Source organism: Ostrea edulis, chromosome 9, assembly GCF_947568905.1.
Source record: "Ostrea edulis chromosome 9, xbOstEdul1.1, whole genome shotgun sequence".
In the NCBI taxonomy this organism is placed as follows: Eukaryota; Metazoa; Mollusca; class Bivalvia; order Ostreida; family Ostreidae; genus Ostrea; species Ostrea edulis.
Window position 1 is genome coordinate 63948391 of NC_079172.1, and position 18112 is coordinate 63966502.

Below are 18112 nucleotides of genomic sequence, written 5' to 3' on the forward strand. Positions count from 1 at the left end.
GAAAATCGTACGGTAAATATCAGAAAATATCTGAATGAAGTAATTTTGATAAGAACTTAGTAAATCGCTCTTTATGAGATGTTCCAAACGTATGTTAGAAAATACTGCATGAAAATGAAGAGCTAGAGATTGGTTGAATTTAATTACCGGAAGTACATGTGGTAACAAGGTCCATAGAAACACAAAACAATATGGAAGAAACTAGATTTTGAGCACAGTGAACTTTAAACCAACCAACTAGTAGACAGAATGTAAGAAAAACATTGTTTGTTTACATATGTATATGTTTAATAGAATACAATTTTTTTCCATACCATGTGACGGTTTAGTCACCCTTCTTTTTACATTAGGGGACCTAAATAACTATGATTTAATGACCTTTTCAAGTTGTTGCATATTTTAATTTGCAGACCCAGTAGACTAGTGCAATCACAATATTTAGTGATGTAGCTAATATTTATTCTTCGGTATATGAAACTACCGAAAATCTTGAATTTATATAAATCAGGACTTGCTCTTCAAAATGATGAAGCACAATCGAGTTGCTGTCATGTAAATAAATATATTCCATTGATTTTGTTTTTCCTATGTTAGGGTTGTGGTTAACATTTGAAACCATAGAGGCCATCTGGGCCCCTGACTTTCGAAAGTTTACAGGCCCACACTATGATCCAATGGCCGAGTGATTTCCCCCCAAAAGTGAACGTATATATATAATAATAATGATACAGTGCATCTTGTTGTATGTCTGTCATTTCGTTTACAAAACAATTTACTGGAACGGGATAGGATTTGATAATCTGTAATGTCCCTTACAAAAATAATTTAACCGTTTAAGGCCAATTCAACTTAATTGATAGATTATCATCCCCGCCCGCCCCTCAAAAATTGGCCCGCCCTAATTTTTTTTATTTTGCAAAACTTGCGATTTCCGGAATATTTTCATGTCCGATTCTGGTATTTACACTTCTTGTTTACATTTCCGGTATAGGAACGTGAAAAGCCATGGGAAGAAAATAGATCTATATGGTTTTCTTAATTTCTCGCGTTCTTACAGACGTAAATCTTGAAGAAGTTAGGTATATTTCTGTTATATCCTTAAATTAAAGCTTAACCTGGAATTAGTGTATGAAAATAGCATAGATTGATATCTATCTGCCATTAAATGATGCGAATCTGTTGAAAAAAACACTCGTTTGTCTTAATATTTTTCTCAGAAAATAAAAATTAAAAAATAAAATCCTCCCACCCACCCCATATTTTTTGCTGACCCTGGATGATAATCTACTAATTAAGTTGAATTGGCCTAATTTTAATAAAGTATTTCTCCACTTATGCTAGGATTTTTATGTATACGAATATTCCTAATGAAAGCACAAAATTGTTTGATAAAAATTGGAGTTCAAACATTTCCGATGATCAAATCAAGAAATCAGGTGTTGGATTCACTTTTCCAGATCAACATATTATATTTCATATTTGGTTTGACTTGCCACCCAATGTTTTCAATATCACAATCTATATATGATTCATGTGTTATTTAATTTTTCAAGTGATCGACATTGCATAAATTTTTAGAAAAAAAAAAATATGTGTTGCATTCTTTAGCTCACCTGAGCTGAAGGCTTTCTGAAATATTCTGCCTGTAATTAAAGGAGATACAGTTTGAAAAATTTTGCTTTGACTTTGAAAAAATAAATGTCTCTGATTGCTAGTTTTGTATGAATCTGCCAAAATAAAGAATTGATTTGTATCTTAATCAAAATAGTTAAAGAAATATAAAATCACAAATATATCATATCTTATATGAACAAGATATAGAAAACAAAATTGACTAAATACATTTTGCATGGCTGTATTTAGATACAAATTATATAAATTCTTACATATGACATGTTACGGTTTTGACAGAGAGACACTATGTATCAAAGAACATGTTAAATTATGGAGAAAGAAAGAGAAAGAACAATATCTATAGATTCTCTGGTTTAGAAAATAATTTATATAGTTCCCTGATGTAAAAGAAGGACATTTTGATAATCAGAATATCACAAAATACACATTGAATGATTTTTTTCTTTCCTTTTTTGCATGCAGAGAATAGTAATTTCTTTTAAAGGATGTATGATAAGATGTATGTTCAAGTGCTTTTAAATATCATTAAGTGTATTTGTGTTAAGAATATCACTATGGCAGTTTATACAAATTCTCAGTTTGATAAAATAAAATGATTAAATGAGATTGCAAACATGACGTTTTGCTGCTTTTGACATAAACTGGCAATTTAAAAAAGAATTTGTTGTTGGTATTTTGACATACAATGACACTTTTCGTTGGGACATAGAGAGACTCTTATCACACAGAATCCTTTATATTTAGGTCACTTGAGAAAATGACTTGGCTAATTTCAACCAAACCTGGCACAAATCATCAAAGGATAGGCAACACTCTTCTCCAAGGGGACAAATTTTAAAAATCATCTTCATAATCTCTAGAACCAGCAGGCCAATTTCAATCAAACTTAGTACAAGTCATCCTTGGGTGAAGGGGATTCAATTTTGTTCAGATGAAGGGCCATGCCCCTTCAAAGGGCAAATAATCACACAAAATGCTAAAATAAGGTGGCCAGTCATTGAAAAATCTTTTAAGAACCACCGGGCCAGAAAAGTTCAAATTTACATGGCAGCTTCCTGACATATATATATGCAGTGCAGATTCAAGTTTGTTAAAATCATCTCTCTCTCTCTCTCTCTCTCTCTCTCTCTCTCTCTCTCTCTCTCTCTCTCTCTCTCTCTCTCTCTCTCTCCCCTGGGTAAGGTGGGGCCACAATAGGGAATCAAAGTTTTATATGTGAATATATAGGGAAAATCTTTAAAAATATTCTTCTCAAGAACCACTGGTCCTGACAAGTTCAAATTTATATGGCAACTTCCTGATACAGAGTAGATTAAAGTTTGTTAAAATTATGGCACCCAGGGGTATGGGGCCACGATAGGAGATCAAAGTTTTACACACAAATACATGTAAAGGAAATTTTAAATCTTGAAAAATCTTCTTCAGAACTTAAGGACCTCTGAGCCAGAGAAGTTCAAATTTACATGGCAGCTTTCTGACATAGTGCAGATTCAAGTTTCTTAAAATCATGTGTAGGTTAGGGCCACAATAGGGGAACATGGAGATATATAGGGAAAATCATGAGATTAATGAGCCAAGGTGACTTACTATGTGAGTGATGTGGCCCATGGGCCTCTTGTTTTGATATTGGAACTGCAACATAAATCACTGCACATATTGAAGAGTGAACATTTTGACTATAGGACCATTATTTTTATTACAAACAGTGAAAGCCATGGGAAAAGGACAGCAAGGTAGATAATATAATGTATTACAGTTTATGTATACATATGTATATAGCAAGTCAGTTTGATGCAACTTTGGTAACAGTAACTTGGATCTAGCTATCCTATACTGCTGCCAATGGTTTTTGATCTGCTTCACACCCCTCAAACTCATGACATTATTAGACACCTAATAGAGAACTTCATTCAATCTGCTTCACACTCCACAAACCCATGACATTATTAGACACCTAATAGAGAACTTCATTCAATCTGCTTCACACCCCTCAAACCCATGACATTATTAGACACCTAATAGAGAACTTCATTCAATCTGCTTCACACTCCACAAACCCATGACATTATTAGACACCTAATAGAGAACTTCATTCAATCTGCTTCACAACCCTCAAACCCATGACATTATTAGACACCTAATAGAGAACTTCATTCAATCTGCTTCACACTCCACAAACCCATGACATTATTAGACACCTAATAGAGAACTTCATTCAATCTGCTTCACACCCCACAAACCCATGACATTATTAGACACCTAATAGAGAACTTCATTCAATCTGCTTCACACTCCACAAACCCATGACATTATTAGACACCTAATAGAGAACTTCATTCAATCTGCTTCACACTCCACAAACCCATGACATTATTAGACACCTAATAGAGAACTTCATTCAATCTGCTTCACACTCCACAAACCCATGACATTATTAGACCCCCTATTGAGGACTGTTTGTGGATAGTGATGTTTGTGTGTGTATATAGTGAGTTTTGTTTGTGGATAGTGATGTTTGTGTGTATAGTGAGTTTTGTTTGTGGATAGTGATGTTTGTGTGTGTATATAGTGAGTTTTGTTTGTGGATAGTGATGTTTGTGTGTATATAGTGAGTTTTGTTTGTGGATAATGATGTTTGTGTGTGTATATAGTGAGTTTTGTTTGTGAATAGTGATGTTTGTGTGTGTGTATAGTGAGTTTTGTTTGTGGATAGTGATGTTTGTGTGTGTATATAGTGAGTTTTGTTTGTGGATAGTGATGTTTGTGTGTGTATATAGTGAGTTTTGTTTGTGGATAATGATGTTTGTGTGTGTATATAGTGGGTTTTGTTTGTGGATAGTGATGTTTGTGTGTGTATATAGTGAGTTTTGTTTGTGGATAGTGATGTTTGTGTGTGTATATAGTGATTTTTGTTTGTGGATAGTGATGTTTATGTGTATATATAGTGATTTTTGTTTGTGGATAGTAAGTTGTGTGTGTATATATAGTGATTTTTGTTTGTGGATAGTGATGTTTGTGTGTGTATATAGTGATTTTTGTTTGTGGATAGAGATGTTTGTGTGTGTGTATAGTGAGTTTTGTTTGTGGATAGTGATGTTTGTGTGTGTACATAGTGATTTATGTTTGTGGATAGTGATGTTTGTGTGTGGATAGTGAAGTAGACCTTAAACATTTGGCTTGCATTGATGTTAGATGTATTAGATTGGATGTCTAAAGTGGCAATTTGCTAAAGTAATTTACATGGACAAATTCAGTGGTGGATTTATAGGGGGGAGGGGGTCACTGCCCTTCCCATCCTTTTTTACCAGAAATCTACAAGGCAAACTCCAGATTTAGCACCACAAATGGGTAAGTATTTTGGGTAATAATTGACTTTCACACTGGTGCCTCCCCCATTTTTTTTGGAAATCCTGGATCCGCCACTGAAATTCATATATTATAATCCATAACATGGTAATATTGAATTAGAGGTATTACATTGGATGTCTACAGGGACAATTTGCTGAAGTAATTCAGATTGATGGACAAATTTATATTGTACCCCATAACATGGAATATGATATACACATATTGAGGACAGCCAGGAGAGCAAACAACGAGAAATTTCTATACATATATGTAGATCCCATTTTGAGAAGTTGCAACAATGACAAAGCTAAACGTAGATTATTAATATTTATTAAACAAAATTGTATGTATGTCTCTCAAAATGATCGAGTATCTGAGTTTTAACAAGTAATTAATTAACACATATTCCAGGTTCACAGGAAGCTAGGTCACAATTAAAGCTAATAAAAGTTCCAAATGTCCTCATTTTTGGCAAAAAATTTACAAATTTGAAGTTTATATTGCTCTAAAAAGTAATTATAGAATGCATGCACACGTGGACTAGTTCTTTCTCTGCCTGTCTCCCATAACTGATCTCCTACTGTAGTATAGTTATAGCTTGGATAGCTCACAGGACACAATCTTAGCAAACTTGTGTATAGTGTATTAAGAATCAAATCCAGGATCCCTGCATAAGTCTGGTGCTCTACCCACAGGGTTTTGACACAATCTGAGCAAACTTGTTTTATATAGTGTAAAGGAATCGAACCTGAGAACCCTACCAAAGCCTGGTTCTCCAACCCACAAGGTTTTGACACAATCTGAGCAAACTTATTTATATATATATAGTATAATAGGAGTATAATATACACAAGTTTACTGTGATTGTGTCAAAACCCTGTGGGTCCTGCATCCATAGATTCTCTCCTCTCCTTTACTACATTACCATTAAATGAATTACAACAGTGGATGACTGAGAGTGTAATCAATGGCTCCATGATTTATAATTGTTTGAAAACTGAAGAAAATATGTGTACATACCATGCATATGGTGCATGACTTCTTCTAATTTGTCTAAATTATATCAAAAAGCAACCATCATTAAATAGCTAAGTAGCCAAGAACATGACATTATGAAAATCTTTCTGACAAAGATAATTATGATAAAATGGAGTAAAATCTTAGTAATAGATAATAAAAAGTTATTAAGGAATCTGTTCATTAGATCAGATAATCAGGCTGCATGAACTGTTTCTTTGCCATGGAACTCCGAAGCTCCGTGGGTGTCACTTAATTAAATTGTTTGTTTGTTTGTTTTACTGGGCTATGGCATGCAGTTTCCAGATCAATCATGTACTTGCTGCTGTAGATTGTGGTGGAGTGTTTTAATCTGATTAATCTAGAATGAATTCCATGCATATAGATCAAAGCTTATACCTCAACATAATTCTTGTCAATTTCAATGATGAAATTTTTTATTTTGAATTGGAGGTAATGATAATTAATTGACATTTAGCTTTATAGTATAAAGTTGATATTTTCTTAGATATATACCATGTTTATAATTGAATTTGTTTTGGTGATATTGGGAGTAATATTGATGTTTAAAATTAAACATTTGAAATTGAAATTCTGTGCTGATAGTGGGAGAGATGTGGGTGTTTATTAACAATTTTACCCTCTATTTTGCATTATGGGAGTTACGAGATTGATCACTGTTTGTTATCTTCACCTTAGATTTAAATTTTGTTTTGATAGTGGGAGGAATGTTGGGTGGAACAGATGCCATTCACATTGCCACGGTCCTGGAGGATTGCGTGGATCAGCTCTCCGTACTGGGGCGGATCATGCCGGCGTCGTTTGAGGCTCGGGTGGACGCAGTAGAGGTGATAATTTGTTTTATACAGTATTAATAGCTGCTGACACACAGTGTATGTACAGTTATAACTGGGAAGGCACCTTGGTAGTTTTACTATGTATACATATATTAAAATAATCATGCTGAATATTAGCATTACAGGAGTGGATCTATTAGGGGAAGGGGTGGAGGCGGCCGGATTCCCTTTATGAAGTAATGTCTCTTTTTTTTGTGCTTTTCCTGGGAGTCCCTCTGCTTGGAATTTAGATATATTTTGTATTACAGATACCAATATCGTACAGCTGGGAAAAAAATGAAATATCATATAATTTACTTCCAGATGTTTCAAGTTGAATATGATATATAATTTTTTTGGAACATCAGAGTAAAGATGAATGGAAAATTCCCAGACAGATACCATTAGTTATAATTTTTAGTCGTCCAATGAAAAGTTGTGTTTCTAATCGTCCAATGAAAAGTTGTGTTTCTAATCATTTACCACTAGGTTTTGCACTCTAGTTGTATTCACAGATGGCTGACCAGGATTGTTTTTAAGCTCTAGCAGCCAGTTTTGATGTTTTGAATTATTCATGCAATCATATTACCAGATATAAAACAATTATTGTCATTTTCCCAGTCAATACAATACATTCATTATAACTACCTATGCAGTACAATATTGTATCTCTGAGGTAGCTAGATTATTGTATTGATTAAGAAAATGTCAATGTTTGTTGGATTTTAGCCAATCAGAGAGCAGAGAATTATTCAGTCATATAATATCAAATATATGTAATATATTGTATGTTCTGTATCAGAGATAGAAATTAAGATTTATATGTTGTTTTTAGAACCAGTTACACGTACTGAAAATCATTAAATGACCAGTATTCATTTTGATTGTAGTGAATGAATTTCTTTTTGACCTTGATATTGAAATACATATAAGGTTTAGGGAAATGACAGTGACCAGAGTAATCCTGGCTATATCTTGAAGATCTAGGTAAATTTAATGGATCGGGCTGTGGAGATCATTTTATCCACTATCATACAAGTATAAAATTCCACATCAAATCATATGAATAGTGAAAGTATTTATCGAACTTGAAATCTAAATCTAGTCTAGGAAGGGAATATTTTTATGCAAACCTTGTTAGCTTAGACTTGATGGGAACCAGAAAAACCTTAGAGATATTGGAGTATTCGAGATATATGAGGGTAAAATACTTAAAGAATAAGTGGTTGGGATTTCCAAATCATTTCGATATATCAATGGTATTCGAGATGTCGGTGTTCAAGATGCTAAAAGTCAAGTGTATTATCAACTCTTGTCATTCATATTTCGTTGATTAAGGATTTTATAACACTGTCCATTGTAGATGGTCAGCAATGAGTTAAACCAGCTGGTTACAGGACAGAAGGAGCTCGAGTTACGCTACCAGACTATCCTGGCTAAGAAACTGGACCTGATGAGCAGCACAAAAAATGCTGATCGCCTCACGGAGGTAGAGAAGGAAGTCATTGAGGCGGGGGCGGATCTCAAAAACAGCACACATGTGTTTGGACGAAGTCTTCGACAGAATCCATTAACGGGAGATAACATGATGAAAGTTCAAGAGGACAGGTAAATAATCTGTTGTAATCAGGACAGGTAAATAATCTGTCATAATCAGGACAGGTAAATAATCTGTCGTAATCAGGACAGGTAAATAATCTGTTGTAATCAGGACAGGTAAATAATCTGTTGTAATCAGGACAGGTAAATAATCTGTCATAATCAGGACAGGTAAATAATCTGTCGTAATTAGGACAGGTAAATAATCTGTCATAATCAGGACAGGTAAATAATCTGTCATAATCAGGACAGGTAAATAATCTGTTGTAATCAGGACAGGTAAATAATTTGTTGTAATCAGGACAGGTGAATAATGTGTCGTAATTAGGACAGGTGAATAATCTGTTGTCATCAGGACAGGTAAATAATCTGTTGTCATCAGGACAGGTAAATAATCTGTTGTCATCAGGACAGGTAAATAATCTGTTGTCATCAGAACAGGTAAATAATCTGTCATAATCAGGACAGGTAAATAATCTGTTGTCATCAGGACAGGTAAATAATCTGTTGTCATCAGGACAGGTAAATAATCTGTCATAATCAGGACAGGTAAATAATCTGTCATAATCAGGACAGGTAAATAATCTGTTGTCATCAGGACAGGTAAATAATCTGTCATAATCAGGACAAGTAAATAATCTGTCGTAATCAGGACAGGTAAATAATCTGTTGTAATCAGGACAGGTAAATAATCTGTCGTAATTAGGATAGGTGAATAATGTGTCGTAATTAGGATAGGTGAATAATCTGTTGTCATCAGGACAGGTAAATAATCTGTTGTCATCAGGACAGGTAAATAATCTGTTGTGAGAGAAATTTATGGCCAATACTCTATTAAAAGATGGTTTATGTGATTTAAGGTGGATCAATCCTCATGTGACTTATCAATATTAATGGTTAAAAGTGGAAAAACTGTATTAATTTCCACTCAGTATAGTTTAATTTAATCAATAACCAAAGAAAATGTGTATGTTGCCACCTTTTTAAAGATGTCAGACATACAAAAACACACATATATATATATTAACATAAAAAATCACACATTTTTGTTAAACAGAATAATGAAAATTAATAAAAACTTGCTGAAATGACAAATTTTAAATGTCAACAGTTTAAGAAAACTGCTAATTCATAGATATATAAAAATTAATTGTGAATATTGGGGAAATCATTGTGTCATAGACATGCAGTAGAAGAAATTCAAGCATGGGAGTTATTGCCCTTGACAACATTTTTAAAATTATAAATAATTGATTATCTATGGGGAAAAAAAACCTTTTTCAGTATCAAAAGTTTACCAAATTTTTTTTATTTTATTCAGTGAATGAAATTCCTTTGAAAGATGTATTTCTATCATGCACAAAATTTAATTAAATGAAGATTTTGCAAAAACCTATGACATCACATGAGGATCGATCAACCTTAACAGAATGTTTGTGATTTAACAGAATGTTTATGATTTGACAGAATGCTTATGATTTAACAGAATGTTTATGATTTAACAGAGTGTTTGATTTAACAGAGTGTTTATGATTTAACAGAATGTTTATGTGATTTGACAGAATGTTTGTGATTTAACAGAGTGTTTGTGATTTAACAGAGTGTTCGTGATTAAACAGAATGTTTGTGATTTAACAGAATGTTTGTGATTTAACAGAGTGTTTGTGATTTGATAGAATGTATGTGATTTAACAAAATGTATGAGTGATTTAACAGAATGTTTGTGATTTAACAGAATGTTTTTAATTTAACTGAGTGTTTGTGATTTAACCGAGTGTTTGTGATTTGATAGAATGTATGTGATTTAACAGAATGTTTTTAATTTAACTGAGTGTTTGTGATTTAACAGAGTGTTTGTGATTTGATAGAATGTATGTGATTTAACAGAATGTTTATGATTAAACAGTGTTTATGATTTAACAGAGTGTTTGTGGTTTAATTAACAGAATGTTTGTGATTTTACAGAATGTTTGTGATTTAGAATGTTTATGATTTAAAAGAATGTTTATGATTTGACAGAATGTTTGTGATGTAACAGAGTGTTTATGATTTAACAGAATGTTTATGATTTAACAGAATGTTTGTGATTTAACTGAGTGTTTATGATTTAACAGAATGTTTGTGATTTGAGAGAATGTTTGTGATTTAACAGAATGTTTATGTGATTTGAGAGAATGTTTGTGATTTAACAGAATGTTTATGTGATTTGACAGAATGTTTGTGGAGAGATGTATGGCTGATACCTTGTCGGAGTGTATCCAGAACTGCAGTTTCCAGGCTCTGTCAGAAACTGTCCGAAGAGAGAAGGAGAGGAAGGCCCGACTACAGGAAACCATTCTAAAGTCAGTAACTCTGCTGTATAAATTGTGTCTATATAGACTGTATTTCAGTGATTTTGCCTTGTCAGATTTTTTGTAGAGGTGTCGGTTTGTTGAATTTATTAGTGAGACTTAATTTTGTCCGATTTATTAGCGAGACTTAATTTTGTCCGATTTATTAGCGAGACTTAATTTTGTCCGATTTATTAGCGAGACTTAATTTTGTTAGATTTATTAGTGGGCTTAATTTTGTCAGATTTATTAGCGGGACTTAATTTTGTCAGATTTATTAACAAGACTTAATTTTGTTAGATTTATTAGCAAGACTTAATTTTGTCAGATTTATTAGCGAGACTTAATTTTGTCAGATTTTATTAGCGAGATTTTGTCAGATTTTATTTGTCAGATTTATCACTGAGGGGAATATTTTTTAGCTAATTTCTTCTTTATCTCTGCATCTATGTATCACTGCAACGCAACCTGGCAAGTTAAATGTATGTAGAAATAAAGTTTCCGCAACTAAAGATTGGTGCACAGTGTGTAGACCAAGGTTAGAATGAGGTACAAACAAGCTTATACATGTATGAGAAGGTTTAGATCTAAAATTAATAAAATGGAAACTAATTTGCAATATCTGTTCTTATTTTGTTTCACATCCCTTTGATAATTCTTCAGTCATGAATTCACAAGTGATCCCTTGATTTGGAAGTTTTACAGGTTTAATTTAGCAATATAAAAATAAAATTTAAAGCCAGTAATTTATTACGTCAGTGGTGTTTCCCGCTAAATTACAAGATAAGAAGTTCTTTGCCTATATTTAGGAAGCTACTGTACGTAAATTGTGAAGTAAAATTAAAAAGAAAATACCAGATATATTGAAAATAATGTATGCAGTTTCGAAACATATACTGTGGATTCCTTATTTAACAGGCGTACTTAATATCGCTAAATGACTCGTATACGTGAAATCGCGAGAACATAAATTCGTGATGTTGATCAAGAGTCTTTACATGTATTTTAGCAATATATAAATAAAAACAAGTAATCTTAATTTGCGAGTGATGCTTCTTGCGAAATTATGCGATAATATTAGAATTCCTCGCATGTATTTAAGAATTTACAGTATATGTTGAAAGGAGTAAAAATGATGATAGAAATGTGTGTCGGCAGGGAGGAGAATGGCAGGAGGCACGTTAAAATGCTGCACAAGAAGCTGGTGGACATTCAGAAGGAAAAGGAGGTGGAGCTACAACAGAGAAACAACATGATCGCCCACTTCAAGGACCAGCTGCAAGAGATGAAAGCCAAGACGGACATGGAGGGAAAATACCTAAAAAAGAGCGCAGAAGTGACGGTCGCACAGACCCAGAAAAAATGCACCCTGTCCGAGAAAGCCCTCCAAGATGAAATAGAGGTGTGTGGGACTATCTGAGGGTTACTGTCAAGCTTCTCGGTTTTTTTTTTATTAGATGGTTCATTTCCTCAACTGGGCTCACAGAAATATAGCATTACAACATTTATAGTATGAAATAACCAAGAAATGTAATAAATGTATTTATATTATCACATGTTTACTCCTTTATCCAGTGGATATTACCCATTACATAAATATCAATTATTACACTATGTTTTCCTATGCTGTTTGTGACATCACAAACAAATGTCAATTTTACATATATGCAGTTTGTTTACTTGCATGCATGCAACTTGTTTTTTGTTTTGTTTTTTTATATCCCCAAGCCTTAACAACATGTGCTACTCAGGTGACTGAAAAGGCTTGTGGGCCTTGTGTTAGAGCTATATTGCCTCTAGAATATCGATTTTATTGCCTAGCCCTTGTATGACATCATCCTCACTTCCTGTTATGAAGACTGTGACATTTTTATGGCTTACTTCTATTAACACTTGCTGACTTCATGAACACATTTATCAAATGATACTTAGCCAATAGTTTTCCAGCAGCTGTGAGAAGCCAATAGTTTTCCAGCAGCTGTGAGATACGAGTAATTTAATATAAACCTGATAAATATACTGTGAATTCTCAGTTAACCTTTTTCCTGTTTATGCAGACTGACATCAGATTACACTATTACTCATTGGGTTTGTTATTGATTGTCTACAGAAATTTATGGGGTTCTTAAAGTTTATAGATAACAAGGAGAAGCCAAGCCTTTATGGACTTTAAAAACCCGACAAATTTCTATAGACAGTCAGTAACAATCCTAATAAGTGTTTTGTTTTGTCAAAGACCAATATGTCTTATATTCATATATGTATAAGAAAGAAATAGAAATAAAAAGACATTCTGGATGCATTGTTGCCATCTAAATGCTACTCGTCATCTAAAGAAATTAAGACTGCGATCCTGAGAAAGAAATTAAGACTGCGATCCTGAGAAAGAAACAAAATATCACATTTTCTTGATTCAAAATATGATCATGCAGTGATTTTTATCCATTTTCCAGAGTTTGAAACACAAGATTGAGGAGGAAAATAGATGCAATCAGGAAATAGAGAGTTACCTCAGGTCACATCAAGAGGTGGGTGTTATCATATAGAGAGTTACCTCAGTTATAGAGAGTTACCTCAGATCACACCAAGAGGTGGGTGTTATCATATAGAGAGTTACCTCAGTTATATTGTATAGAGAGTTACCTCAGGTCACATCAAGAGGTGGATGTTATCATATAGAGAGTTACCTCAGTTATAGAGAGTTACCTCAGATCACACCAAGAGGTGGGTGTTATCATATAGAGAGTTACCTCAGTTATATTGTATAGAGTTAACTCAGGTCACATTAAGAGGTGGGTGTTATCATATAAAGTTACCTCAGTTATATTGTATAGAGAGTTACCTCAGTTATAGAGAGAGTTACCTCAGATCACACCAATAGGTGGGTATTGACATATAGAAGATATACATGTACCTCAGATTTCCGAGAGATGGTTATTATTTGTCAATTTTATTATAGAGCCCAACTCAACCATATCTCTATAGAGGATCTCTTGATGACTGTTCTTGATGACTGTATATTTTTGTAATTTCAGGAACTGGAGAAGAAGGTGGATATCTGGATGGAGAAGTACGAGAAAGATGTTGAGGCCAAACAACATGAGCTGGACGTTCTCAAAGCCTCGAAAGCCAAGGATCTGGACAAGCTCCAGGAGCTGACAAAACTAGTAAATACACAAACTGACTTTCTCTCTCCCTGTAGTCTCAGGTCTAAGATTTCTCCTGGCAGGTTAATACAAGTAACATCCCCAATGAAAAGAAATTGAAATAAATATATGGTTACATGTCAGTTGTTTAATGAAATGAATATATATATATATATGTTGTTAAATGAAATAAATATAAATGTTGGTTATTTTCAGTATAAAGAATATGAGCAAGTGGTTGTAGAAGATAGAATAGAGAAGGAGAAAGCCAGGCGAAAGGCTGATCAGGAAGCCATCGAGTTGAGAGCAGCCATCAGGGTAGGTCTACAAATCACAGACTGCTCCCAGCATCAAACTTTCGGTTTGCTTTAGTACTGTAGTGTGAAGTCACTTATCTAGAGAGCCTCCACACCAGGGTAGATCTGATCCCAGCATCAAACTTTCAGTCTGCTTTAGTGTGAAGTCACTTATCTAGAGTCCCCACAGCATTGAAATATTAGCTGTCATTTTGGTGTTGAAAATTGTTGTTGTAAAATTGTGATTTACTATGTCTATGACAGAAACAGATAAGGTTTATAAACTAAATATATCCAGAGGCTCTAAATGAAGCAAAATTACATTAATGTCTTCCCGTACAAATTGATTTCTATAGAATGCTATATATTCAATAGAACGGAAGTCTTTATTTTGATAAAATCTTAAACTTAGTTTTAATTTTATCAATGACTATGGTTAAAGTCACATACAAAACTATATAATAATTTTTTTTCCAGATTTAGAGTTAATTTTACTTTAAGGTATAGGATGAATAAAGACCTTTGATATTTCATTGCTTTTAATTCTAGATGTAAGCTGTGATACACATGCAAGTCATTTGACCTTTCACATTAACATAACAACCTATCCCTGAGTTATATTACGAAATATAAATATAAGGAATGAATTTATCTGTAGTTTATTTGTCATTCTACACGTAATCAAATTCAGATCTTCTCTAACAGTTACACTCCAGTGTAACGATGAGAGAAGATCTGATTTTAATTAAATTGGTATATTTGCATTAAAGAGGGTATAAAAACAATTTCAGGATGGGACAATTTCTACTTAATTGGTTTTTGTCGATTTTTGTACAAACATATAAGGCATTTACTCTTTAAACACTTCCATTAAAACAGGTGTGTGATTTTTCCTCTTTTAAGAGGAAATCCTCTGATTGGCTTAATTTTCAAAAAAATGAAAAACTAGGGGTTTGATCTAAAGTGACAGAAAATGATATTTTTCCAGGTAGGGTGGGGTGTTTAGTTCCTTTTTGAACAGTTTTTCTCTGATTTCTGAGGAATTAAGTCATATCCCTAACTAAAATCACAGAGGGTGCATGGTGTTTACCCTGAAACAAGATCTGAATCACAGTCAGATATACGCAGTATATTGTAACTTTGTAGTGGATGGGGAGCTATTGGATCTGATACAAGCTTCTGCTATATAGGTTAATAATACACATGTATATACAGAGAGTGTGCAATGACTCTCTATCAAGGTCAGATAAAAGATTGTGGTGATAAAGGGAGATAATCCTTGGTCCTTGAATAAGTAGGAATAGTAAATGCTGGGTAGAAAATAAAAGTTTTACAGAGCTGAAACAAAGATCATTTGGTGTTGGAGTGTGGGTTTCAAACATGAGTAGTTTCGAGTGTAGGTCTAATCACATTATCACTATGAATTACTCCATTTACCTGATTGTGATAGAGAGCTCACAGTGGATGTGAGCAGTCAGTAGAGGATGCCTACTCCCTGTGGGTTCCTGGTACCATCTCTGGTGTGTCCAGGGCTCTGTGTTTGTCCTACTCTTGATTTTGTACTTTTTATTATTATTTTTTTGAGATTTGTCACTGTTGGTTATTTTCATCTTTTTAATTTATTACGTGGTACACATTTATAAGATAAATTGCATGACCGAAATACAAGTTTTAACAAACCCTGCAATTTGTATCTACAGGTCCAGTCCTGGTGGCGCGGTGTTATGGTCAGGAAGGGATTCGGACCATACAGCAAAAAGAAGAAAGGGAAGAAAGGCAAAAAAGGAAAGAAAGGCAAGAAGAAGAAGTAGAGGACTTGATTATGCTGGTTGCGTACAGTATTTTTGTTACTAAGTGTTACTCGTGGGGGCCATCTTTCACGACAATGTTAACCTGACAATGTCTGACAAGTGTGTCATTTCCAGGAAGAAATGACTTGTCAATTAAGTGAATTTCATTATTGTTTTTAATTAAGTAAGAGAGTAATGCATGAAATATATTGTACTTTGTTTATTTTCTAAATAAATTTTTAACCTTCATCACTTCTTGTATTTATATGAATGGACATATTGACCTTGTCTCTGTGGATGGGAACAATGTAAATTATAAATGAGTGGGGAAGAAAAACATCACCTTGAGGCCCCCAAAATTTAATGTGATGAACAGAAAATCCCCAAGAATTCAATTACTGATTTGTTTAACATAGGCAGATTTCAATACAGAGTAATTTAAAACCTTTTTTTCTGTAAGTCTTTTTTAAACATGAATCTGCTGTAATGATGTTTGTATAAAATCTCGATCGTACAGAACATCAAACAAGTTTGTGTTTTCATCTGTGATATATTCATGGTGAGCAAGATCAAATGACACATGTTTTCCTAATGTTCTCGTAATGATAAACAAACGTTTCTTCTATTGCATTCTAATTGCAAAATAATGGTCAGGACAAGTATTACTCGGACCTAAATAATTATGGTTCAGGGTCACGACTTGTATTCTTGTTATAAGTAAACGTGTCTTTCCCTTTAGGAGTTTTTAATCAATACCTTTGACCTGAGCTAACCTTTTCAAAAGTTTATCTTCTTCACTTCTAAGGGGCAAGATCAAAAGTTCAATGTCTGATAAAAAACTTGATTCACATAGTGTTCACTATGACTTTGTGCTCCTTTGTTAACTGACCCTTTTTTATATTCTTAAGAAGCAGTGTATTCGAAAGCATTAGAAGAAAACATCTCTTACTGTGGCCTTCAACTCGACATTTAGATATATATGTATCGACGACGTTTTATCTATTAACAATAATCAGTTTCATTCATGTGTCGATTCGATATATCCCTGTGAACTCGAAATAAAGACATAAGAGTCCTCCACATCTGCTCCGTATTTAGATATTTTTATTGAAAATGAATATCAATGCCAAACTAACAGCTCAATTTTATGAGAAATGATGTAATTTCAGCGTCTCCGTCGTCAACTTCCTATATTTGTGTAGCAATATTCCATTATCATTTGCATATGGTGTTTATATCTTTCATCTGATGCGATATGGAAGAGCTTGTTCTGGATATGACCAATTTGTAAATCGAGGTAGGCCACTGACAATCAAGTTGGTGATACAGGGGTTTCAACAGTCACCATCTCGCAGATTCCATGGTCGTTATGATAAACGAGTTTGCCAATACAACCAATATTTGGTCAAATGTTGCGTGACTTTTAAAGCTGTACTTTGCACACTGATTTTGACTACAGATTACTCCGTTTACCTGATCAAGACATAGGGCTCACGGCGGATTTGACCAGTCGACAGGGGATGTTTACTCCTCCTATGCACCTGGTCCCACCCCTGGTGTGACCATGGGTTCGTGTTTGTCCTACTCTCTATTTTGTATTGCTTATGGAATTTATGATACATGTAAATGTGTTGATCACTGTTCGTTATCTTCATTTAACATTGGGTTCTTTGAAGTGTTCTTATGAAATAAAGTGATACATAATATGACAGAGGCTAGATAATCTTAAATACATAGCATAAATTAATAATCTAAATAAAAAAGTTAACTAAGTCTAATTCTTACCGAAATTGATATCTCACATCCGGACAGCAGTTAACAAATAAACAAGTATGGACGTTAACGATGTCATAACAATACCACATGTGAAGCGTTGCGCTAGGGAGATTATGACGTGACAAACACCGAATACCATAAATAAGAATAAGAGTAAACAAATAATTTGTCCAAACCATGATCCCAAGAGGTAGACAGGGGTTACAATTGGTGAACAAAATTTCATATTGGAATTTCTAAGAGAAAATCTTTAGAAATCATCGAGATCGTCTCAAGACCAGCGGGGTCATGATTACTCGTATTGATAAGGTGAGGCAATGTTCGCGGGTTGCATGTTAT

At 33.8% G+C, this 18112-nt stretch overlaps 1 protein-coding gene across 2 annotated transcripts; it reads left to right on the forward strand.

Moving 5' to 3' along the window:
• The first annotated feature begins 149 nt into the window (after positions 1 to 149).
• LOC125659770 (dynein regulatory complex protein 9-like) lies at positions 150 to 16246 on the forward strand. Of its 2 annotated transcripts, XM_056149887.1 has the most exons (10): positions 159 to 251; positions 3342 to 3368; positions 6721 to 6848; positions 8200 to 8444; positions 10649 to 10777; positions 11924 to 12167; positions 13219 to 13293; positions 13801 to 13932; positions 14128 to 14229; positions 15908 to 16246. In XM_056149887.1, exons 2-10 carry the CDS (start codon positions 3350 to 3352, stop codon positions 16016 to 16018), a joined length of 1185 nt encoding a protein of 394 aa, XP_056005862.1. In that variant the 5' UTR covers positions 159 to 251; positions 3342 to 3349; the 3' UTR covers positions 16019 to 16246. The 2 variants fall into 2 exon arrangements, with proteins under 2 accessions (XP_056005863.1, XP_056005862.1); XM_056149888.1 differs by lacking the exon at positions 3342 to 3368 and having other exon boundaries at positions 150 to 251.
• The last annotated feature ends 1866 nt before the right edge of the window (positions 16247 to 18112 follow it).